The sequence below is a fragment of the Molothrus ater genome, chromosome 2, assembly GCF_012460135.2.
Source record: "Molothrus ater isolate BHLD 08-10-18 breed brown headed cowbird chromosome 2, BPBGC_Mater_1.1, whole genome shotgun sequence".
Taxonomy (NCBI): Eukaryota; Metazoa; Chordata; class Aves; order Passeriformes; family Icteridae; genus Molothrus; species Molothrus ater.
This window is the reverse complement of record NC_050479.2, coordinates 20,186,841-20,214,064: the sequence shown is the minus strand read 5'-3', so window position 1 is coordinate 20,214,064 and position 27,224 is coordinate 20,186,841. Positions and strand designations below refer to the sequence as shown.

The 27,224-nt window shown below is 38.2% G+C and overlaps 1 protein-coding gene across 5 annotated transcripts in view; it reads right to left on the bottom strand.

The window, feature by feature from the left end:
* The window catches only part of MID1 (midline 1), a 325,446-nt gene that overhangs the window by 74,767 nt on the left and 223,455 nt on the right, over nucleotides 1-27,224 (bottom strand). For all 5 annotated transcript variants that reach the window (XM_036388501.1, XM_036388509.2, XM_036388529.1 and 2 more), the window contains exon 2: nucleotides 20,214-20,929. In XM_036388501.1, the coding sequence (XP_036244394.1) occupies nucleotides 20,214-20,873 (660 nt within the window). In that variant the 5' untranslated portion in view covers nucleotides 20,874-20,929. The remainder of the gene's footprint in view (nucleotides 1-20,213; nucleotides 20,930-27,224) is intronic.

The window sequence follows — 27,224 nt, the reverse complement described above, 5'->3', positions numbered from 1 at the left end:
TCAGGAGGACTGGATGTCCTGGCAGCATCAGGATGCCCATGCACAGGTGAAGAGCAGCATGCACATGCCTGGGTAGTGATTGTTGGAAATCCCAAAGATGTTTAGGGCTCCAGATGAAGAGCAGCCAAATTCATGCAACACTCAGATTTTCCAATTAATGAAACACTCTTTTAGTAGAAATTTGAATTTCTAGAATGACTTATTATATCTGGTCACTGAGTTATAAGAAACAATACAGCTAGTATCTACATTAAAGCATGTGGGCCATTAGAGTTACCATGTGGAAATTCTGACCTTAAAAATTTGCACAATCCAGGAGAGAACTCACCTCAGAAAACCTGAGTATATGGGAGCTTTTTATTACAAACTTATCAGGGGTAGAATGTGAAAAAGATATCATAATCATGAATACTGATGAACTTCAGCTAGCCAGAATCAGAGAACCACAGTAGGTTCCTTGAGCCCTTCTCGCCCATGAAATCCACTTGAGCACAATGGACAAGGCTAATAGAAAATGTTATGATCTGATGCAGAGTTGGCACAGAAAAAGTGCATTATTATCATACAAGATAAATTTAGATGAGAAGCTGAGTAAGAACTAGTACTGTAGCTTGCTCACCAGTACGAAGTTCCACTTGCACTAGTAAGGTAAGGTGTTTTGCAGAAATGGATAAATGCCATCCACTATCTACTAGAGTATCAGTATCTCATGAAAAGTGTTAACTTACAACAGAAGATCCTCATTGGGAATGGACCCCTGACTCACACACTATAACTATTGAATACAGAATTTTAAATTGCCCATTCTAACTTTATTCTTTATTTCAAAATCAAAATTTTGCTACTGTAAATTCCTACTTAAATAAGAAAAAAACCCCAGAAAATAACATTTTAGACAGAAGTCCTTGTAGAATTTAAACTCCATTGCTTCTCAGAAGGAGAGGTTTATTATGATAGCAGTTAGTTTAAATGAAGATAAATCAACCAAAATTTGAACCAAAATTTTTGCTTATTATTTGGATAATTTTAATTCCAAGACTTTACTCTATGGTCTGGTCTGGTGTTCAGACCTCTAGGCTTCTTGATTTTAGCTACAACGAAAGAAAAACACAGAGGAGAGAAGAATCCTTGGCATAGGGCATGTTCTAAAACTATCAAAAATCAGTGGTTGGGAATCAGCCTTTTCCCAAGGCCTGACAGTACTTACTGCCACTTCTTGATCATTCTGAAAACCTTAGCATCCAAAAATCTCCCTCTCCTCTCCTATGTTGAGGGACCTGGTATTGTGTTCCACAGGGCTTGGCAGCATCTCTCTGGTCCCTTCTGCTGCTTAACTGCATGCTGCCCTGTGGTGTCCCAATCAGACACACATCAGGCTCCATGGAACGCTTCCAGTGAGAAGCCTTTGAGCAATTCAGACCTTCTTTAGTGTGTGGTTCACAAACAACAGAAGCCCTTCAGAGCTCTGAGGCTGAAATAATGCTCACAGGGATGAGTTGCTAATAGTTTCATAATGCCTGTAGTACAAACCAGGCAAAAGCAGCCGTGTACTTCTCTAAAGAAAACCTGCCTTACATGAACTTATATAACATTGCTGTGTTGTTGGTGTGTGCAAAAAAATAACAATGAAATATTTCCTTCTTCTTTCTCCAGTTGCTATTAATTTGTAGTGCCAAAATGTAGAATCCAAAGAACAGTGATAACTCAAGCAAACACTAAAAACGCTGAGAACAGCCCAAAGTTATTTTCTGCAAACTCTGTGGGAAGCTTCTAAACCTGAGATTTAACCTTAGGATTTGCAAAATTACACAAAAATGATTTAAATAGCTCTGTTTAAGGAAGTTGGCCCAATAGTGTTGAGACTAAATTACAGTTGGCCAGTTGATTAAAGACAGAGTTGTCCAGAAATGACTGCATTTGGGGACCAGAAAAATCCAGCCACAGCAGCTGGGCCGGAATAGGCCAAACTTTGACCATTGCTCTTTAGCAATAAGTGTCCTGATTAATGATCTTTGAATGTCAACAGCTGGGATCAGATGGAACACAAGCAAAAGCAAGCTATGGATATGAGGAAACAAGGATGGAATGTTGCAAAGATATTACAGTGATCAAAACTGGACTGACCACAAATCCCAAACCAGGCTGCAAGAACAAAAGAGCATTTTAATGGGTGGAAATTATTTGTAATATTTATTCTCCTCACATAATAAAGAGGAAATATCTTTTTTTCCTTTTACTGTTGTCTTATATATTGGATTGAAACACTTCCTTCTGGTCCTCTCTGCCAAGTCTCAGTATCAGAGGAAATATCAGCTCACTATTGTTACTATATAAATTAGTTGAACTTCATCTAAGACCAGTCTGTAGAACTACTGTGCCAAAAAGGAAAAAAAAAAGGTATTCTCTTAACTCACTACATCTCTGTTTTAAATAAACCTGCACAGAAAAGGAGATTCATTTGGAGCCCTGTAAAGGGCTATAAAGTGCTAAGTAAGGCAGTACAGAGAAAGCCAGCCTCTGCAGGTGTCTAAGCTCCACATGGGCCAGACACAGTCACTGTCATACTGGATATTACCTGATTCTGCACTATGTAAGGCTGTGACTTTAATTGATTTTCTGGATCAGCAGCCAATCTGAAATACTGGAGACAAAACATGGCTGTTTCTTTAGTCCCTGCTCTAGACTGGGGAAAGAACAAACTTGACCTGGTGTTCCCATTTCTCTGGGAGAGAATGAACATCCAGGCTCGATGGACAACCAAGCCAGGAGGGCAAAGATGGGCAATGATGTTAAAGCTGTGCCAGCAGCAGTGTGAGTGCCAAGGCTGTGTGCTGCAGGGACTTTGTGGGCCAAAGCAGCTCAGACAGCAGACTGAGAACCCCAGAGCCCACCACCTCTGCCTGGCTGGGCTCAAGACATGGGGCCAGAAACAAGAACAGCTCACTGCAAATTTCCTCCAACTTTCTCCTCAGAGACATTGTCCTTTTGTAGAAGGTGTTGATTCCAAGGCCCTCATGATGAGATTAAAAACCAAATTCCATAACCCCTGAGTTAGTGGGCAAAAGAGGGGTAACATGATTAGAGTTTACCTCCAGGCTGCTTTTTCCTTACCTCAAACAAATTCTGCCATTCTACTAAAAAGTGGAAACAGCTTTAGGATCAAAACTCCATTTGTGATGAATTTTCAGTCACTAAAATGTTACCCAACTCTGTTGACTAAATTGCAGGATAAGGGCAGTCTGATCCTTCCATTAAGTTCAAGATTATGCCAGCATTTTCTCATTGACTTTCCAGAGCTTTACAGCAGCCAAATAATCTGACCAAAGAGGCCAAAGCTGAAGTCATCAACAAGTAATTTGCAAAAAATCAAAGTGAAGTTGTTAAGCAACTGCAACAGCATTTTTGGGGGTATTGCATAGGATTGAGGCACTTAATTGTCTCCAGCAATGATGGCATTGCATATGAAATCCAGGATAACTGTAAAGCTTATTGTGAGCTGAGAAAATCTGGCAACAAATTATTTCAGCCTCTCACTAAGATTGCCAACACTGTGTCATTTGACAAACCTCTAAGAAGACATGAATATTTGTTTTTCTAGATGTGATAGAGCTTTGGGTTTCCAAAGCTACATAAACAAAAGAAAGTCATGAAATCCATGACAAATCTACAAATCCCACCCTGCCTATTTCTCTTTAACTTCCCTTTGTGCAGTTCGCTCAGGAGACATCAGTCTGTTGCTAGAGTAGATTTATGTTTCTGGGACACTCACCTGAGGTGTGGAATGTTACCTCTGATGACTATTTTCTATTTCCATACAATAGGATTTTCATTGGTCAATACTGAGCAAAAGAAGGATACAGAAGGTTCATTTTTTCTTCAAGTCCCACAATACAGTCTTTCTCCAAGTATATACATATAATAGGAATTCCCACCTAACTTTGAACTATTTCCTCTTAGTTTTTTTAATGTTCTTTCCACATCAAAGTTGTTAAGCTATTCTGTGAAATTTACCATTGAACATGTTGATCTTTAATCTCAACATTTTCTTTCTATCTTTAGCAAATTATTTATTTTGGTTTTCATCAAAACTCTGAAATTTCTCTGTTTGTCCCTTTCCCCAAGCCCCTTTTCCAATTAGTTCTGCTGGCAGCTGCTGCTTCTGCAAATTTGCTCCCCCCGAGAAAAAAAAAAAAGAAAACAAAGAAGAAAAAGAAAAGAAAAGAAAAAAAGAAAAAAAGAAAAAAGAAAAAGAAAAAAAATAAAAAAAATGAAGGACTCAGCCTCATCTGATCAGCTGCCCCTGAGCTGAAGGCTGAAGTGTTAGGTAACTCCTTTAGGGACATATAATGTTAAATATTGATGGATATCCAATTATGAAGCCATAATAGTGAATATTCATATTGGAAACACAACCCCATGAGATTTTCTTAGCCTATAAAGGAACACAAACATTGTTGTTAAACTAAAGTATGCTCTAAGCTGCAATATTTTATCTAGGCTTGATTAGAATGGGCATACTAAGGTTTATTAAGCATAAACTTTAAAAGTTAGATTTGGCCAAAATGCAAATGTATCTCTCCTGAAATTAGAATTTAATTTGAGTTTACTTTTAAAACAAATTAGAAACATAACCTGCTTTTTTATGAGACTGGGTGACCCCAGTTTCAGTTTTAGTTTTGTAATCACAAAAGTCATTGTGGAAGTCACTCCATCACAACTCTCAGCACTTTAATGGCAGTTTGTTTGATCTTGAGCAGCCTTAGCGAGGACAATGGTGCGCTCATCACGGAAGTTTTTATAGTTGTTTGAGTTGTGTGTTGAATCTCCCTGTGCCAGCCTGGGTCCTGACAGCTCTGGGAAACTCATCATGCAAGAGGCCAACCTTGCTGCCTTCCCCAGCTGGAGGAGGTGGCTGCAGTGACAGTCAAGCATTCACACAGCCCTGACAGAGAAGGAGGGGCAATGCTCCAGTGTTTTTGTAAGGGAGCAGGCAGAGAGGACGAGTCAGCTCTGGGCATGAGGCCGCAGAGCTACCCCAGCCTGATCAGGGGTTGTGACTCCTCTGACCCTGATGGTGGCAAAGCTGTGGCTCCTGCAGGCTCCCTGTGGTGGGCCCTCTTCCCTTGTTGACCTTGTCACTGCAGAGAGTGGTGGAGAATTTTTCTGATGTAATATATTCAACTTTTCTCATCCTGTCCTCCCCTTGCCATCCCAACAGGCTTTCCAGCATGGCTTGGATTAGCCTTAAGTTCTTGTGGTTTCTTGTTTCAGATTTTGGTCTGGCCATTCGTCATCCTGATTCTGTTTCTCCTCTCTCTGTTCTTAGAATGACAGAACACAGGATCACCTCTTTGGATAAGATTATAAATGCTTTGCTGTCGAATTGCCAGTAATGAGTCTCTGCCAAATTTATACTCTAAAATTCCCCAAGCAGCAATTTAATTACATTATTTTGGATACAGCACCATAGCAGCTGCATTCATTTGATGAGGATTCATTATGGCTTATGGTGAAAACAATGGCAAATTAACTCTGGTGTGTTCTGGAATTTGCTCTTTATTTAGTTTAGAATAACCCTGTTTTAGTGAGCATGAATCCCAAGCCCATATATCCTGCAGTCTGTGAGAAAGTGGTAAAGCTCTGACAAAAGTTTTTAAAAAGCAGATATATCTACACCTGTTGCAGCTCAGCTGTTGAACTCCTGCTGGTTTGTGGTTAAAAGGGAATTACCAGACAGATCCATTCCACTATGTTTCAAAGAATATTACAGGACTATTTCCAGTCATGTGTATAAATCAAAATAAATACATATATAAAAAATCTTCAGTCTTGCCCATATTTTTCATTGATGAATCTTTTCTGCAGAAAAGTATTATATCCCTACCAGAAATCTAGTATGGGTTCTCAAGGAAATAGAAACCAAATGACTTCTACAACTACTTCCAAGCTCAAAGTTAAGCCAGCTTTATGAAATATTTGTTTAACATTTTTTAAACTCTCTGGAGGATTTATAGCAAGTTAGGGGGTGACATGATGCCTAATCATAGGGCAAAATACACAGCTACAGTGTAAAAACCGCCTAAGATCAAATTTGTTTTCCTACCACTATTCTAAATAAAAGCCACAGCTTCACACTAGAAGATTTTGCCAGAATGCCAACATCATGTGAGGGGCATAACGTCTGCAGGAAATTTTTGTACTGAAAGAAGTCTTTCTATAGATATAGTTCTAGTACCACTTTTGGATCTCCAGTTTACTTTGTTTATCGACACTGGTAATTTTAATGGTAAAAATCATTTTTGGCCACTTAAGAACACAAGGAAAAAGAAAGTTTCTGTTTTCAGCTTTCTTAAAATCCTGTCACATTTGTACATCTTAATCAGTCTGTGCTGATAAAGGGAACAACCTTTTACAGAGCTGGACATAGAGAAATTGCCATATCCCCTTTTGTTATACTCTGTTAAGGACTGTAGGTGGAATTGCTTCTCCTTCCTTAGGATAATATTTAAAGTTCATTCAATCCCTTTCCTTCCTGCCCTAATCTGTCAGATCCTTGTCTTTACTTTGTACCACAACCAGACTAAATCTGACCCATCATTGCATAATTTCAACTTGCTAGACACCTAGGAAATATTCACTTATTGTGCAAAGATGTGGGGGATTTTTGCTCTTGAGAGTTGGCATAGCAAGGGTGGGATTGAGCAGGCAGGGCATAGGAGGTAGGGATGAGCTGCTACAGGGAGGGGGAAATGGTGGATGCACAGAAACCAGCCATCAAATTGTTATAGCTGCAGGGAAATTGTATTTAAGGCACCTAATTTGTGCATCTACTATCAGCATCTAGGGCAGCAGTCTTCCTGGAGTTCACTTGTGCAGTCCCTGGAGATTGCTGGTGCCTGAAGAGGGAGGAAATGGACCAGCCTCAATGCTCCCACCTCAGCTGTGCCTCCTCCCCTGCACTGCTGGGGCTGCTCATGGCCAGCAAAAAATGCAGGGAATCAGTTCACCAAAAGGTTGCACAGCTACTGGAGGTGCTCCAGTGGGATGATAGCAGCATGCACAGAAGACAGGGAGAGCAACATCATCAGAAAGAACAATTTTTGGTGGAAGCAGGCTTGTTAAATTAGTTCCGTTATCTCATAATGTACCTTCAGTGCTAAGAGTGTAAGTAACAAAAATCCTAAATTGTCAATGATAAATAAACAAACAAACAATAAATAATAATTTAAAAATCCCGTCACATTTGTTGAAGCAATGCGGAATTTTGGTGGTCTGCCTGAGGCCTGAATTTGATATATACTATAAACATAATATAAAGCAAAAAATAATAATTTTTATGACTGAACAGGACACCTTTTACTCCTATTACCAAAGTGATACTGCTTCACAACACTAAAAAAGAATTATATGACTTCTGAAGTCATATAACTATGACTAAACAAGTTATATAACTATGACTAAACAAGAATACTGAAATTATATATGCAATGTATTAGAAAACGAAACACCAAAGCTTCAAAACACTTCTCTTGTACTCAGTACGCCCAGTTTAAAACAGCTTCCCATTATGGAAGCACTTAGCTTCTTTGGAGTTTATGACAGACTTTCCCTATGAATTTTTCTGTAGAAACAGTGACTCAGAGGGAGCAGCCTGGAGACACACAGCTTCCAAGATTGGATATTTATTTGCATGACCTTGCAGACCTGCTCGGGAAGGAAATGAGTTCCTCCAAGGAAAACACGTGACAGCAGACTCAGCCTGTTCTGCAAGCAGGAGTCATTCAGTGAGGCACTCCAGTCTGGAACCTCAGGGTGAACCAGGGTTCCTACCATGTCTACAACACGTCAGAAAAAAACCCCAAACCAAACTACATGAACAAACAAGCATTTCCTTCTTCTGCTGTTTTCTTCCTTAACGTGACAGTTCCACTACAAACTATAATCAGAATCATTACAAAATAAGCTCTCCCACATCTGAATTTGCAACTTGTGACAACCATTTACCTGTAATACAAAAATTAACTTGTACTACTATACTGCACTCAACTCTGCACACAATAGGTGTGCAGAAAAAAACTAGACTAAAATAAATTCCTAATTTATTCACAATTATTTTAATATTTATCTGAAGCTTTCACTGTTGAAATGAAGTATTATGAGATTTTATAGTAGAATGCCAAATTGGTTTTATTTGCTGTTTTGTTTTTTTTTTCTTAAGTGTAGTAGTGACTTATTTGACAGAAAAATTACATTGCCTTCAAGTGAGAGTATGCTAAACTATTTAGGCAGAGCAAGAACCCATTTAAAACTACTCAAAATTCAGAATTCATTTAAATGTTTTTCATTTTTTCAGAAAAATGCTTTAGTAGCTTATCATTCTCTTTACCCAACCTCTTCTAACAAAAGACATTACCAGAAAATTATTAACCTGAAGAGGTAGTTTTACTCAGAGTAATTCACTGCATGTTCAAACAAACATTTTCAAATAGTATAAATATGAATAAAGCTGGAAGTAATCAAGGAAATTAATAGGGTATAAAAAGGTTCTGATAATATTCTTACCCCAAAAGAACTGCAGTAATAAATTGCATTCTGCCTGCATAAGAATTTTAGTGCATCAAAATTTCAGAAATGTGTCTATCAAGTCTGAAAAGAAAGCTAATTCAGCAGAGGCAAAAAAAGTGCAAAACCATAAAAAGGCTTCATGGTGCTGCTCTGTTTGGTGGATTTGACTGGAAAGGTCAGTTGTTCCCCAAGAGTGATCATAAGCAATGCTCAAAGGAGGGTGAAAACATTTTTGTATGGCTAATATAATGCCCTTTCCCCCACAAGCTCCAGCATATTTTTGAAGGTTGTAATCAAAGGCAGGACCAAGAACAATGTTTGCCTATACTTAAGGGGCACAGGCAAGAAAAGACTCAACAGCCACATAAATTCACCCAAAGTCTGCATGACCTCAGATGCCATGAGGCATCTCATGGGTCCTTTTGGTAAGTGGGCACCTTATTGACCCTTGGGCTGAAGAAGGGCCTCAGTGCAGGAGCTCTCTCTCATGAGATTTTTCAATGCAGTTGGCATGAGTTCTATTTTTAAATGAGATGAGCTGGAGCCCTCAGTGCCAGCCTTCCAACAGCAAGCACTTACAAAGCAAATGCAGCTCACCCTGCCAAGCTGAAGAGCACTCTGTGCAATGGGAGAGCCCCAGCACTGGTGGGGCCATCCTGGAGTGATGCCCCAGCAGACCCCTACCTACACAGGGGAAGCAGGCATGATCATACTGGAGATCCATGACAGCTGCAAAAACACAGGAGCTTTCACTACCAAGCATTCATTTCTATCATTCTCTTACTTATCTGTACATATATTCTCCTCCCTTTTATAGTTTACAGACTATAGTCCAATTTGTTATATGGGGAAATGCATTGAAAAAATCTATTTTTGGATTGAGAATTTTAAAGTTTTTTTTTTTTTTAACTACATTCAGATATCATTTGCAGTATTTTACCAGTTACTTGAATTACTTCTTTGAAGGGATTTCTTGCATGCATGTGTTCCAAGTCTTTGGACAAGAAATAGAATATTTTAAATACCTATTCAGATGAACCTTCATTCATACACAGATCAGAATATTCTCTTCTCTTTAGTAACTTATTGTTAGGATAGATATTGTTTAAATTCAGTTTGAATGAGTTATAATCTCCATATGCTGCTCTCTTAATTTGGAAATAAGTTTTGCACACGCTGTCATTACCTATGGCATAACAAATCTGCTTAATGCTTCTACCACAAGACACACATGTTGTGAACAGTTGCTCGTCTTTAATCACTTTCAAAGTTTGACAGTATCCTAACAAATAACAAAACTTGGGTTTATAGTCTCACATTTCAGAATAGTCAGGACATCTCCAAATTGCAGATGCATTTCAGGGGGAAGGCTACTGAAGAGTGGGAACCTATGGAAGTTCCAGCTGATCTTAGAGCAAAGCTCTGGGTGCTTACCAAGGGAATATTAACCTGTATAATACAGATCCAACTCAGCTACACAGCTTCTTCTTTTTTACTTCTTCACAGGAAGTTTTTATTTCTCTGGTAATTAAGGAAAGATAATGTGTTTTATATTTTACTTTTGTTAATTTTAACTATCAACCAGATCTACATGTAGAAAATTTCTCTGACATTCAAACACATTACAAGCTTGAGTGGACATTATTATTCATAGACAACATGACATCTCAATCACCATGACCTGCATGGGGTAAACAGGAGAGTTTGAAAAGTCTTATGTTTTGTTGTATATGTGTGGATAGTTAAAAAAAAGAGAAAAGCTAGATTATTTTAACTGGGGAAGCACTTCTTTTTTCTTCATTTGCTTCAAATTAGCCATTGCTTTACTCAACTCTGATACTCTGAGTATGTTAAGAAATCTTTCAGTATTATCTGCAATCAGAGATGTTCCAGCTAATTTGTAGACAAATACATTAGTGTTTATCTTCTGAGGCAGAAAGAGAAGTTTAATATCTATAAAGTACTTCAAAATGTGCATGAACTACTGGTAGAATTACAGTAAACCATAAAAAAATTGCTGTAGTGCTTAGTGTTTTAGGTATACCCCTGAACAAGAGGTATTTGAACAATCCCACCCTGATATAAGTCTTGGGCTGCAAGAGCTCTACCCCCCAGCCCCACACTCCCAGCCCTTCACTCAGCCTAAGAGCAGATTGATGCTTCCATCTTCACCTGTCCTGGTATTAGCAATGATTTATCACCCACAACTGCTGGGCCTATGGTAAACAATGGTGAAAAAAATGATTAATGCAGTATGGCACTAGGAAGTAATTGCATGAAAAAGGCCACACATTTTGCTATTTATTGTAATGAGCTGATACATAATTTACATTAAAGATCTCTTCTCATTGTACAATGATTTTATTTTCCTTTTATTTTGAATAAACCTTTAAAAATAATTTGCTATCAAACCCAAAATGTCATTAAGAAATTAAAGCTGAGACACTTATAAGACAGAAGCCAATCTGTTTCTCAGAAGATATAAGAGATTCTCTCACATTTTTGATTTTTTTTTCAAATTTAGGGTGTGTAGATTTAAGTCAATTAAGTGTACTGTTATAGCAGTAACCAACATCAGTTTCAACATCAGAAGTAATTAATTAGACTGGCACATAAGGAAGGACATACAGAGCCAGAAACTGCAGTGGTACCTCTTCTCTTGGATGAAGACCCAAAAATCCAGGCTTTTCAACATAAGGACAAGGGGAGGTGGGACTATTGTATTTCTAACCAAAATAATTATATGAAATCAAATAGTAGTGCTTCCACTGACTAGTGAAACGAGCCAATATTAATTTCAAACATTATTTTAATTTGGCCATTACATGATGCAAACAGCTCACTTGAACATTACTGTTACCATAAAAAATATCTATGTACCTATCATGCTTCCTGTTGTATTTTGTTTAAGGATGTCTGAATGAATATTCCTTGAAGCTGGGATTACATCTCAAGTACTTGTAAAAGACCTTATATTATCGGAATTTCTGTTTCAATTGAGCATTTGGGGATTACCATAGTAAAAATAAGAGTAAAAATAAATAAATTAATTTCTTTACTTGATAGATGTAGTTGGCAGAGATGATGGTATAGGAGAACTGTCTAAAAGTCACAAATATCCACAAAAATTTTCTTTTCCTTTTTTTGTTAAAAAAATGCCCTCAATTGTCATGTAAATCTGAAACTTTATATAGTATATTATTCCATCAAATTATCCTTGACTTTTTCAGCATTTGATTTCTGCAGCCACTCTTTTCTGGGCCACTAAAAAGCTATGAACAAGGGGTCTGGGGTAATTTAGAAGACCATTCTGAATATCACAACTAATTGAACAGATAAATAACAAAGGAAAAAGTCATATGCACTCTAGCTACTTTTCTCATCTGTGCTGAATTTGATTTCTCTCACGATGAAAAATATAATTATAGGATCATACTGCTACTTTATGTTAATATGGTCAACATACTCTAAGGAATCTAAAATTGCAAAGTTTCAAAAAATAAGACAGAGACTACATTTAGACAGGAAATTTTCAGTTCTCAAGAAATGCAAAGTTTGTGAGCATGGAAAAAACCCCAAACCACTACACACTCTTGGTTTTAGTCAAACTGACAGAACTTTGTTCATGTCATAAACATAAAAATGTAAATAGCCCAACCATTCTGGAAGTGGGGTAGTAATAATTGAGATGATCAAGGGAAAACATTTCTACAGAACCATATGCCTGTCTATGGACTTTGCTTTTGTCTTTTTCTGACCCTCTCTGATTTTCAGTGGTAAGAATCTCAGGGAGCTCTTACGGAGAGGTCACAGTGCATGTGCAAACACAGCTGCTAGTAGGGGGCACAGAATTTTCTAAATTTTGAAAGTGCAGTCCTAGCTACTACAAAGAATCACATCTTGGCAACTGGGAACAGCTGAAAATGGGTATTCATCTTTAATGGAGGGGATCTGTAAGGTACAAAAGCTACCCAAAGGCCCAGTGTTTCATGTGCATTTGTCTGAGGCACTGAAATAACCCTGTAGATGCAGCCCTTCCACCCTTGTAAACTGAGATATTGCATAGGACCAACATGCTACACAAAGAAGAAATATCTAAAAAAGTAATACTACTACTCCAGCCTGTAGAAATTATAAAAGAAAAGGCTATAATAAAAATCAATCCTGCTGGCACCATCAAGGCTAATCATCAAGAAAGTCTGTGATATATATTACATGTTTATTAGCTAACCAAGATATTCTAAGCATTCTGTTGGTGAAAACAGTATACGTTCAACTAAGCATTTGATCTGCAAAAGTGTAAGGATTACTTAAATAAGTGTTTTCAGAAGGTGTAAGAATAGCTCAGTATAGTCACACTATGATAAAATTAACTTTTTCCTTGCTCCTGCCTCAATTTTCACTGGGTTGAGACAACTGGAAAATAGATTTGTGAGAGCAACATTATAAATGAGATGTGAAAGCTGTGAAGGACAGGAATCCCCTTGCCTCAGGTTCCTGGTGTGGGTGTTTTCTCTCAAGGGCAAAAATATCCTCCTAGCAAAAGACAACACTTCTTGCTGGGACAGTCAAGGGACACCCACAGAGATGGGAGTCTGGATGACTGGTTTTGGGATAGGTAAATATAGATGGGAGAGAAAGGGAGCACAGTCTTATCACCCATATCAGGCTTAGAGTCCAAAGTGTGCTTTAGCAACCCAGCACAGCTTTCCAGTCCATGACCTTCTGCAGGAGTTTCCCTTGCCATGAACTATTCAGGCTTTCCAAATTAGTGACCATTACTGTTTGTTATTAACCCTATGTAAAGTTCCCAGTGCTAATAATACATGCAAGTATTGTTGTTTTGATAGGAAGTGTACATTTTACCTAAGAAAGAGGGTCATAGTAAAACATAACAGATACAGAGCTGTAAAGCCCAAAATTTGAAGGATTATACTGGGATCGTTGTGAAATTTGTGTGTATTGTAAGATCAGAAAAAGTAAAACAAAAAAAGATGTCATGAAAATTATTCAACGTAAGATTGAGAACTAGTCTGGCTTCCCTGGAAATCAGGGTCATGAGAACAAAGATAATAATGCTGTACTATTCACAATTTTGTTTAATTCTTTCATTTTTCCTGAATGGATTAGACCTTCAACACCATCATTTCCACTAAAATTGGAGGAAATAAGCCGTATGTGGAAGACTTGCCAACTATTAAATTTTTGAAATTAAGTTTTAAAATTTGGCTTATATTACTTAAGGAAACTTGGGCAGATAAAACCCCCTAATCTCATAGTACTTAGAAATATTGTAAAAACATAGTTCATTATCCACAGTCATATACATGAAGAACTTCAAAATGTGTCTAAAATAAACACACACACCCACTCTTCCCTGATAAAAGACTAATTTTGATATTCTGTATTAATACTTTCTGTTATCCTTCTAAACTTGGAAAAGAAATACCAAATGGAGGAAAAAAACAAAGCAGATAACACTGAGCTAAAGAGAAAATTTTCCAAAGTCTGCCTTAGTAATTATATTTCAATGTAATAAAATAAGTGTGGATGGAAAATTGTTGTAGTAAAAGAGCTTATTCCTACATCAATCCTCTTCCATGCAACAACTTCATATTTTTGGATCTTTGCAAATACTGAAGCATAGACAGTTAGTTGTAGTTTTACATCTATTTCTGGGTTAAATAATTAAGTAATATCAAATAATATTCCATAATAGTCACTGTGACCATTCATCATTTTAATTTCATAAAAAATTTGTACACTGAAAAATCTATCAAGCACTATCTAATCTAATAATAATAATACAATAATAATATGAAGCTGCATCTAATCTAATAATAATGAAAGTCCATGAGCTCTACACTTTGCCAGGTTGGATATGATGCTCTAACTATATATTAAACTTGCAGAACTGGCACTACTCTCAATCTGTTACAAACAATGTAAAGGAAGGTGCCATTTATCTAAGTGTTTAATAACACATATCACCATTACACTGGCATACTATGTCTTTATATATTGAGGCTGAATTGATTTTTGTCTTTTTGCTTTTATATATTCTCTATATTCTTTACATATATTTTTGCAGCTCTGTAGCCAATTATTGTATTCATAGCTAGTACTTTACATACCCTATTAGACAGAAAGACAAAATAAATTCCCCAATGGCTCCAAGCCCTGGGGTCTAAGTTTAGATTCTCTGGGAAGCCAAGGTTGAAACCGGCTCTCCGAGACATTTTTGTAAACAAAGCTTAGTTCGTATCTAAGGTGGGGAGGAATTCAGAAAAGGGTAGAATCAGGGAAGAATTACCTTGTCATTTCAGTCGCTAATTGTAGATTCTTGTCAGTAATGCTAATTTGCTAAACACATAAAAAATTGTATGCACTCTATGTTACGTGTGCATCTTTGGTGCTTTCCACGTAGTGAGTTGTGCACCTATGGATCTACAGATCCTCAGAAAGGTAACCTCTTTTTATCACCTAACTGGGTCTGGCTTGTGCTTTTAGGACAAGCAAAAAGGCATCTCTATCAGTTGGATTTTATTAAAATAGCTTGCATTAAATAAAAAGTTAGTAAAGTTAAGGGTATGCAGAGAAACTGTAAATTTAGATATTAAAATATTCAGCTATTAAAAAGCTATATGCATAGAATTGTAAAAATAGAAAACAAGTAAATCTATTGATGCATAATTTATATAAGTAAGTAAATAAATAAATAAATAAATATAAAAATATATAAACATATATATATATATATAAATATAAAATATATAAATAAATATATATATATATGACCTTTGACTTTGGTTATACTTTTACTGACCTACACATATATATGAAACTGTATATTTTTACTTAAACACAGGCATATGTGTGTTTCTTCAAATTCAAGACTGTAGATATTCTTTAAGTTAGACATTACTGAAAGTTACCCATAATTTCTATGGTAGACAACTCTACATAGACACAAATGCCAACATATTATATTATGCAATTTTAGTATTGGTGTTATATACTGACACAAGCACTGTAAATACAGGCATAGAATGAATATAGATATATATTTACATATATATGTGCATAATATATTTATATGAAAGTCCAGAATACAATGTTCCTGGATTGTCAAGGCCACCATTGTAGGAATACATATTTTAAAATTCTGTGTTCTTATAATATCACTATATATCAATTAATTATCAACTGAGATTACAAAATAATGCCATATAAAATGGTTGGAAAGTTTCAACACATATTTTTCCAGAATCTTTGCAAAGTTACTTAAACATAAGTCTTTCAATCTATAATGTGCATATAGCAGGGAAGCAGACATATTTTTGGATTCCATTTGTAGTAGGTGTGGACTTGACAAAGTCTCCTACCTTTATACAGTCAAAGGTTTAGAAAAGATTAATTCATTCCTCCCTATGTGGAAACAATTCCTGCTCCTTTAATATTCGTGAGTAGTTGAATTGACACACAATAGAAAAAGTAATCCTTGCATCCTGAATCAACAAATTAGGAAAAATAGATGTGTATGGATTTTATCACTAAAACTATCTGAAAACCAGACAAACAAGAATCTCCTTCTGCTTCTGGAATTGCTGAGTGCTATTCAGAGAGCTGTCCTAATTCATAAACATGCCCAAAACAATTCAGCATTAATAAATTTCAAACAAAAATATGGTGAACCAAAGCTAAGCTACAACAGTTTGATTCAGCAAAAGATCTTTCTTGACTAAGCATTAGAAAGATTATGCCAAAACTATTTTTGGCAAGAAGATATATGTTAGAGGCTAAATTCTAAATAAATATGAAGACCGATAAAAAAATTTTGTTTCAATGATGTTATGCTGGCTTTACACCATTTCAAAATACGTCTTACCATCTATCTTTCTCTTTTGCTATAACTCTTCATGGCTCTTTGCTAATATTAAATGAGTAATATATTTCCATCCACACCTTATAAGTCTGTTCCTCCTCAAATATTCTCTGTTGTTCAAAATAAATCTTTTCTGACTGGGTTTTTTTCTCATGTTCATGAGTTTAAGTGCATCTATCAAACAAAACTAATTTTATTATCTTTTCCTGAAAGAAAAAATAAAAAAGAATGTATGTTTAAATTGCTATTTTCTTTTTTTTACAACAAGAAAAGAAAGTGAAGAATCAATATCAAAATTAACCATAAATATTTTTGCAGTAATATGATGTGGTAAGCACAGCCATTTATTCTTTCTATATTTAAAACCTTGATTGTTTTTGCTCTTAAAAATTATTTTTATCACAATTTTGATCACCACATCATAAATCTTGTGTATTACCAGTATATTTCCGATATTTCCTGTTTTCAGTTTTGGTCATGGTTTATTGCTTTTTCCATTACTAATTTGCATCTGTTTATGATCAACTTTAAAACGAAAAATGAAAACCAAACCACAGCACATCTATAAGCACTACACCAACAGTGAGCACGAAGGTGGTATCATGGGTGTACCGCTAAGTAAGAAAGGATTGCTCCTCAAGGAACACAAATGCCCTCAATTCCCCCTGCCCCAGTACAGGCTGAGAAATAGAAGCACCTCTCAGGGATGGAGATATCACTGCCAAAGGAAAGCACTTTCTCATTTTGAGATGTCCACTATTGTTGTTACACTTGCTGTTAAACACACTTCAGTGTAGACGCCTCTACTGGACAAGAGTACAGAACTCCTAATTAAGGAGCTTCATTTTTGCCACAAAAGGAGCTAGATTGTAATGGAATCTTTTGTCCCATGCTTAATGAGGGGTAAGATATTGTTTAAATCACTAGCAACACCACTGCAAGAAAATATAAGTAATTAGCATAGCTTAACACCCAGAACAGCACCAGTTGCTGTTGTTAGTACCAGTAATGTGTCGATTAAAAAAGAAAAATCAAAAGAGAGTCACCTTAAGTGGGCTAGCTTTTCTTTTTGAAAGGTAACATTAACCACACATTTTTTTAAGTGGTCCACTATACTACTGGCTATCTCACTCTTTCAGATTTTTTTTTAAAGAATGGAGTAGCCTATATCCATATCAAACCCTATGTATACTAAAAAGTCACAGCAGCAAAACAGCAAGCAACAACCCATTTTCTCGAGTGGGGATTTTCTAATCCATTTTAGTATTTAATTTGCCAGGGGTGTGTGCACATTACCTGTAAGTTAGTAAAGACCACCTACAATCTCATGCCTAATTATGTTTCAAAAAGACCAGTGATTCAGGAGGTCATATCACCCTGAATGAAGGAAGAGGAAGAGGTCTGCATGTGGAAATGGACATGAAATTTTTGACCATCAGCTACCAAAAGCTGGTGGAACTGGTATCACTCCTACTCCTGAGGGATAAATGCCAATCTACCGAACTGAAAAATCTCTTTTTCTAAGATTGATTTGTAAACCAGAACTAACTCCTGTGATGGGAGAAGTAACAAGAAAAGGAAAGACATTACTTTCAGATTACCTGCTTGTGAATACAGAATGGATGCTGGATCTGCATGGAAACCACTTGGACAAATGTTCCTGGACCAGAGCATAAATGTGTCATACATGTGGCGTAATTGGCATGACTGATGTCATCACTGGTGTTACCAACATGAGATAGGCTGCTTCATGACTAAGATGATAGGAACAGGATTTCATATGGACTACCAATCGTGTGTGCAAAGGTCTTTTATTCAGCTTGGGTACAAAGAAAATCTTCATCTCAAAAATATCATACAAATAATATAAATAATGCTCGGAGTTGTCATTCTGAGACAAGAGTTATTTGGTTCAAATCTACACTAACCATTAAATTAGTACTTCAATTAGTCTTCAAGGTGGCTGGTGTAAAAAACTTTAGTAGGCTTAGAACTTCAGTTGCCTTACTTTTAGGTTAGCTAAGCTGGGAGACATCCAATGTGAATGTTATTTATCTTTTTGAGCTTCAAGCTTTCTTAGTTATCTTTGCACAGAAAACACACAGATCATGAAAAAATACACTCATTTTCATCCTATCAACAGTATGATAGTCAAAGATCACAAGGGAGAAGACAGGCCTTTTAAAGTCTTCTTTCAAGACTTGCATTATCTATGTGCAACAAGACCAAGAAATGTTTACTCCTTTTTTTTTTTACATCATCAAAAATATGCTTATCCACTATGCAATGTTGAAGGTCTTTCATGTTAAGCAGTGTATTCCTACTGGTATAAAGTTGGCAATCAATACATTGTTATGCCACTAAATAGTAGCACCTGTTAAGGATGTAAACTCACTGGATTAATAAAAAGCACAGTAAATCCAGGTGGCTATTCACTTTTATGGCCCATGCTAATGTTATCAATGACAAAACTATTAAAATAAGAAATTAGTTCAGAAAAAAAAAAAGAAAGCAAAAATAACAACTTTTTGGTAAATAAAAAAGTCTTTAAGAGATGAAAGGAAGTTACCGGGTCCAGGTAAAGAAGTGTCTTTCATTATGTTAATATGAATATGATGTGCATGTTTGCATAGCATAGAGGGGCAAAACCTGCACAGAATGTGTGTGCAGATTTCACTAGCGAGCACCTAAATTATCATAGACATGAGTGCAGCCACACACTTAAATCTGAAAGTATTTAAGTTAGTTAAACCTATAATTCAGTGTTTTGTCCACGTTCAAAATTCTGTTTGGGAAGGCTGGCAGATGAACCCTGCTCTCCATGCTTGTGATTTCTGGATTGCAGTCCATGTTTAAAAATTCCATCCACAGCTGCACACAGGCACATGCAGACAGTCTGGAGGGAGCGGGTGGAGGAAAGTGGGGGATGCCCAATTCCTGCCTTGGCTCTGCAGCAGCACAGGAATCAGCATGAGAGAAATGTACACCCAGGTGGGTGTGAGGCCACCTGCCTTGGCCTCAATGTTCAGCAGGAGCTCTGCCTCTGCTGGCAGCCTGGAGAGCCTCCAGAGCACCCTGAGACCTGGCTGCCCACTGCCACCTTGCCCAGGGCGTCCTGCTCAGGACCAGGCTGCGGGAGCCTCCCAGCTACCTGGCAGGAGATGTTCCAGAAGCTTGAGGAACCGTGGGAATGCTGCAAGATCAGAAACAATTTTGGCTTTGTTACTAGGATTGCACTGCCTGCGAGCCTGCTGGGAGGCAGCGCGGGAAGAGCAGAGCCAGCGTTCGGCTTCCCTGGCTGGATGGGCAGCTGGCATCCCTGAAGCCAGCATAGATAAATGCATCTCCTGTTAGTGGTGATGTGAAAGGCTTTTCACAATGAAAGCAACCTAATGAAAAATGATCAACAGCAAAGCGTGTGCAAAGAATGCATGACATTTCAGTCTGCGTATGTGAAGTCAGCGCAAAACATTGCCAGCTGCAGGTAGGTAGGAAAATTCACCTGAACAGTACTTTGCACTGCATATTCCTTTTGATAGCTTTAGAGAAACCCAAACACAAGTTAGGAATTTTTTCTTAAGTAAAATCTGGCACCTTTTACATGGTGAGCAAACGCATATACAGATCTGTATGTGTGTCTTAGAGATTGCACACCTGCCTTTCCCAACTGCTGCCAGAATGAGGACTTTAGCATGCAACCAAAGAGTATTTTCCTTCCCAACAACTCACTGCTTGGCTAAAAAAACTGATAGGTAACACTGACCTTTAGCTTGTCATAGCGGTCACTTAAAGCTGCCACCTGATGGTCACGGTGTCGCCCGACCAGTTTACACAAGGCACAGATTAACTGGTCATCAGTCACACAGTACATGTTAACTTTCTCGTCCTCATGCTCCAAGCACATTAATCCCCTGATGTGAGAGTCCGGGATAGGCTCAATGAGACGGTGGCCGGTGAAGGGCTTCTTGTTGGGGTGAGTGGCTTTCAGGCACTCCTCGCAGTAGGACACCTCGCAGGTAACACAGGTTTTCACTGCCTCCTGGGCAGGGTCCTGGTCGCAGAACTGGCAGAGCACCTTCTCGCAGGACGACATGCTGTTGTTATCGAACGCCCGCTCCCGGCGGGTCTCGCTGGGGGAGTTGGGCCCACTGACGGAGGCTTTCTGAAACCTGTCGATGATGTTCTGCAGGGTGACGTTGCGCTTGAGCCCGTCTAGACCGCGCTGGCTGAGGGTGATGACATAGCGGCAGGTCGGGCACTGGAAGGCGGTGATAGACTCCACCGGCTCGTTGGTGGCGCAGTGGGAGACCAGGATGCGGTGCGCGCAGTTGAAGCAGAGGCTGTGAGCGCAAGGCAGCAGCAGCGGGTCTTCAAACAGCTCCAGACAGATAGGGCAGGTCAGTTCTGACTCCAGTGTTTCCATCTTCAGGCAAAGCTTTCCTGTGGCGTCAGCGAAATCCAGGGAAGCTGATCAGCTATCTGGAAACACATGTAAAATTCGATTAGGCAAGAGAAAACATGAGGGGTCAGCCATGGGGGGTTGTCAACTTTCGCCACTGCTCCCTGGTCTATCAACCCACCATGCCAGGCGGGAGAGCAATCAAAAGTTTTGAACCTGCACATACACACATCAAGGTATTTAAACTGTTTTATTCTATCCCCCCCCCCACCTTCTGTTCACTTAAGAATGAAAAAACCCAAATGTTCTTAATTTTTTTCTCTTTTCCTTTCTCTTTTATGCAATCAAGGAAAACAGCAGATGTTTCTGTGCATTATTAAAATCCAAAATGATGAACTTCAAAAGTCTATTACAGCAAAATTAGATTTCTTTTGCAGATGCTGCTTTTGGCTTCACTCATCTATTAGTAAAATTTAAAAAACCAAAAATCCTTCAATTTTGTATGGCATTGTGCAAGGATTAGTTCAGAGTATTATAACTGATAATTTTAAAATCTCTATTTTTTTATCAGATTGAAATTTTCACTTGCTACTATAGCAATAGCACATCATTTAGAGTACATCTCTGTTTATTTGGGCAAATATATATATGGATTTAAACACAAGAAATAATGTTTCTAGCAGGTGATATCCTACATATATGTATGATATATATAATATATACTCCTATGTATTTCAAAAACACATGCAGCTGTATTTATGTGCAGCTATATTTTTGTGCATATATACCTGTATACATATGCCAAAAAGTATCTCGCATACACGTTTGTAGTAAGATTAATATAGCCACAGGAGCACACAGTGCTGTAACTGAAATGCCTAAATGAAGATTAATTAGGTACATGCCAAACAATAGCTTAGCCCAAATTAGTGATGATCCCAACCTCCAATACAAGAAAAGCCTCTAGACAGTAGGATAGTAAAATGTAGTGAGATAGAGAAATGTGTGATTTGCTTAGGAGGAGTTTGTGTAAGTATCCACTTTCGTATGAGTACTCTCTACTGCTAAAACATACGAACTACGGCTTACTTAAGTGACCTTATTAAACCCCTGAAGTGGATTTGGACTAGAATCAACGATTTTTTGAATGGAGGGCATGGGATTTTCTGGAGAAGGCAGCAGTATACCCCCATCAGAGATCAACTGAGACTTCATTTTGCTTCTTTTCCTGTGCTCATCGTTACAGAGAATGGTTTTGAAAGAGTCGCCCTACGCAACTCTCCCTGCCTAAGCTCCCGTCAAGGGCCCGTCACTGCCGCAAGCAGACGGGTCAGTGAAGCAGAAGCAAAAGCTATGCTTCACACTCACAGAGCTGTACCTCTTCACAGTACAATCTATTTAAGCTTTGTTGCTCATAACTGAGGATGGCTTCAGATGGCACAGCTGCGTCGTCTTTACACTGTAAAGTCATTGTTCAGTTGTGTGAACTCTTGACTCCTCCCCTGGCCAGGGAAAAAGACAGAAGGACAAGAATCCCCCACAAACAAACCTTGATTCATTAAGGGTGAGAAAAGCCCAGGGCTCATTAGCAGCCTTGGGAACCAAGCAGGCTTGAATCTTCTGTACTTCATGACAATTAGCGTGGGGAGCATGGAGGCAGTGATAGGAATGCTACCTATAACCCCAACATGAACCAAAGCAAAAAGGAAACTTCAGCTAACAGAGGCAAGGTTCAGACTTCACCATTGGTATTTAGTCCTCCTTGATGTGTGGGAAGAGCAGCAAGGCGTCTGTTCCAGAGGTATGCCTAGAAATGAGGATACTTTGCCTCTTTGCACTAATGCGTCCTTTTATTCTGCCCAGAAATCTGAGCATTTAAAAATGCACTGACCCCATCACAAAATTTGCTTTCCTGTATCTTCCATGATGCTAATCTTTTTTGAAATAAAGTTCAGTTTGCCAAAGACTAATTCATTTATAGCTATCCATCAGCTGCCATAATTGCACGGTGCATCTGGTCAAAATTAAATGTCTGGAAATTTAATAAAAGCAGGAAGACAACTCCCTTCTCAGCCATAGCCATACAGCACAGAAGAGATTAAAGCCCTTTCTGCAAATGAAGACCAGTTTGTCTTTCCTCCTCTTCACTCTCTGTCTCACAGAAGTCCCAAAAGATCAAAATCTCATTCCCATTGTTTGAATCCCTTCCACACCACAACTGTCTACCTCATCATTCTCTTATCCTGCAGGCTGAATACTGCACTGGAAAAGGGAGAAGGGGATTTGGGTTTGGCAGGAGACAATGTTTAAAAAGACAAACTATTCATTTCTCATCTATTGGCAGCCTTGTGAAAACCTGCCAGCTTTAAAGGTTTGTTTCTCAGGACCACGCTCAGTATACAGGGCTTTCCTCTATGCTAATCTCTCTGTACAAAATTCCTTCTCCTCTTCCATGTGCCAGTTTCATTCATTCTGTTTCCTTCTTAAAGCTTTTTTTTTTAAAGCAAAGGCTTTTTTATGGTACTCATATCAAAGAGATGTATAGATAAACAGCTAGAAGCAGCAGAAAAACATTTGCATCACTGCCTCACAGAAAGATGTTTGAATCACCATCGGGGCTCTACACAAATACCACCATCTCAATTGATGACTAACTCTCATCTATCTGACCTGAATGAGCAGCAGCTGAGCCCTAACTAATGCTATTCAGTATGAGCAAGGGTGCCAAAATCTGATCTCAGACTGTAAACATCTTGGAATAAGAACCTATCTTCCAAGGTAAACAAAGCTGAGCACACTGATAGAGACCAAAAAAATTACATTTCACCCTTTTCTTTTGCAGTTGCAAGTAAGTCAAAACACAGCGCATCTAGGACTGAATAATGAATCCTTTGAGAGCCTCTCACCAAAGACAGGCTGCATTTCTGGACAATCAAATGACTACTCTAATCCATTGAATTTCTGCTTTAACATTTAAGTGGGTGCCTAAAGTAAAATCAGTGTGCTGATGATCCAGCTACAAAATCTTTCAAACTCACTGGCCCTTGCCTTAAGGTTTCATACTGAGTTTGGGTTTTTCTTTCTTCCTTGAGAATGGTAGAGAATTCATAGCTACAGAAAACTGGAAGAAACACAACATGCATTGTTTATGTATGCATATAGTATGGAATACAACTTAAGGTTGTATTCCATATTCAAGCCAGCTCAAAAATTGAAATGCACATAGCCTCCAGACGCAGAAAGGAATGAAGGAATTTCAAGTACACAATTTCCTATTTGCAAAAATATGGAATTATTGTCAGAAAATTATATTACCAGAATGTTATTGAAATGACAAGAGTTATTTTTCTACCCACAGGAGGTAATTTTAAGAGCAGATATCAAAATAAAAGAGATTGTCAAAACAAATGTTATTTAAACAACAAAAATATACTTAAGTAACTTTGAATTTGTGACATCCCCCTAGGCACATAATGATAAGTTATGCAGTATATTGTAAACATGCACTAAATAAAATCCCAACATCAATCTAGTTCATTGCAAGACTTTACTAACCCTAGTGGAATTAGCATCTCTCTACCTCTGCTTACAAACATGACATATTTTGTAGGTGGCATTAACAGCTTCATTTGCCAAGACATAGTCCAGCAGCAACTAGGATAACTTCTGAGATAACAGATTTAGGAAGGGAAAAAAAAAGTTACTGCAGAGAAGCAATTGCAATGAGAGAAGAAAGGAGTGAGAGTATGTGAGAGAAACAGCCCTGCAGACAACAAGGACAGTGAATAAGGAGAGGGAGGAGGTGCTCCAGGTGCAGATTTCCCTGCAACTTGAAAGGAATAAGATGAATGTGTCTTTACAAACAGATGGTGTGAATCTGCTTGTAGATAGGGCCCAGGGACTTGTAGGTAGGGAAGTAACAGAAAAAATTACGAGTTTCACAAAATACAACCAATGGACATGGAAAGCTGCTCAGCCAAGGTTGTGCTAAATTTCTGAACTTTGAGAAGAAGAACAAAGATTTAATAGAGCTATGTTATACACAGGGTGTGTGGGGGGTTTGTGTGTGCATGTTAAGGGGAACAATTAATAGGTGAATTGGGAAGTCTGCACCTTCCAAGTACCTTAGCCAATGGGGAAATGGAAAGAGTGATGGGTCCAGGAAAATTAGGCTGAAAAGGAGGCTGCGTCCTCCAGCAATTTGAGACCCCATGGAGAAATTCCCTATGGCCACTCCCTTGTTCATGAATAAAGTTACTTCTGTCACGTTTCTGGACATAAACCTCTGGCAATGTGACTTTTTCCACACAAACCCAAGGTGTAAACCATGATGAGGCAGGCTGTCCCCCTGCAGCTGTTCATGGTGGAGCTGAGATCCACCTGCAGTCCTTGCAGGACTTCACACTAGAACAGGTGAATGCCAAAAGGAGTCTGTGACCCTGTGGGAAGCCCATGCTGGAGCAGATTCCTGGCAGGACTTGTGAACCTGTGATGGACCCGTGTTGGAACAGCCTGTTCCTGAAGGACTGCACATTGTGGAAGGGACCCACGCTGGAGTTTGTGAACAACTGTATTCTATGAGAAAAACTCATGTTGCAAAAGTTCTTGTAGGAACTGCTGTCTCCAATGGGATGGACCCCACACCAGAGCAGGTGAAGAGGATAAAGAGCCCTCCATCTGAGGAGGAAGGAGTGGCAGAAAAAAATGTATGATATACTGACTGCAACCCCCATTCCCCATCTCCTGCAGCTAGGGAGAACAAGAAGAAAAATCAGAAGTGAAATTAAGCCTGGGAAGAAGGGGTGGAGGAGAAGGTATTCTATTTCTCATTGCCTGATTCTGATTTCATGGGTAAAAAGTTAAATTAATTTTCCCAAGTTGATTCTGTTTTGCCTATGACAGTAACTGGTGAGTGATCTCTCCGTGTCCTTACCTTGACCCATCAGCCTTTTATTGTATTTATTTTCCTTGCTCAGCTGAGGAGGGGAGTAACAGAAGAGCTTTGGTCAGCACTTGGCATCCAGCCAGGGTCAACTCACCACAAGTATAAAACTACACTTATAAATGAATGTGTCAAAAATTCTAGTATATTGAGATCACTTTTGGTCAGTAAAGCACTACAGAATTCTCCCTACACTGAAAAAAATCCCTAGCTACTACAATAAAGTTAGCAGGCAATGTTGTAGCATGCCACATAGTGTCTCCTGCTTTTCTTCCATTCCAGCTGGTCCTACAACCTTCAGGAGAGGTGAGAACAGAATCTCCTCAGGAGTGGAAAGGCAGTGGGAAACCATGTCCTACAAAACTTCACTTTCTGCTTTTGTGAAGGTGGAGCTCATGGCATGAATAAAGCTGTTTCATCTCAATTGTAGTGAACTCGGTCCTGTTGTAGGAGGAAGCAACTGTAGGCCATTCCAGAAATTTTAAGCATCTTACTAACAAGTAGCACTGGCTAAAAGTGTTGGTGAATTATAGGCAAAATATGCCTAAGCAGGCTTGAATAGCATTTTTTTAGTCATGTTTTCTAACAATTTACTGTGTTAAGACTGCTATGGAATGGCTGCTACAGTAAGGCCATTTCAATCCTGGTCCTCCAAACTCATATACAGGATGGACGCAAGACCACTGGCTAATTTAAAGATTGAACACCTGAAGACTAAGATTTTTGTTGAAAACACTTGGCAACTTTTTCAGATAGGAAATGAAATGTATTAAAATGTCACTATATGAATATGAAAAGAAATGTAATACAAAATATAAGTATGTAATGCAATGAGTTATGCTTGCATACATATGTATGTATCCTAGGTTTACAGTATAAGGGGAATTGCAGTCAGCAGCCACACTATTCCTGAGTAATCCATGGAATGCTTAAGCAGGTTACTACCATAATACAGAGCTGTAGTTTTCCAAGTCACAACATTTTTCTGTTAAGTGCACAATAAAAGTAATTATCTTTTGTTCATGTGATAAACCTGCTACAGGCTATAAATAAAACATCCAGGCTTCAATTTCTTCTGTTAACAGCAAAAAAAAAAAAAAAAAAAAAAAAGAATTTTGCCATTTTCTATCATTTTCTAGGATATACACAAAATTGTCTGGGGAACAACTTTTCTTTCCAACAAGTGAATGTGACTGTTCCACAGCCCATTCAACCAACATTTCAAATGCAATCAATCCAATGAACTCCTGCACAGCCTAGGTGGTCCTTAGTCCATGACAGATTTTACCTTCTGCAGCACAGATATTGAAGCTTGTGGGTACTTATGATAGCAATTGCCAACAGCACAGCTACTGAGATATTCATGTAAATAGAGGTTTGTGTCAGTAGTGCAAAAAGAACTGATAATCCAACATCAGATTTGTTTTTAGAAA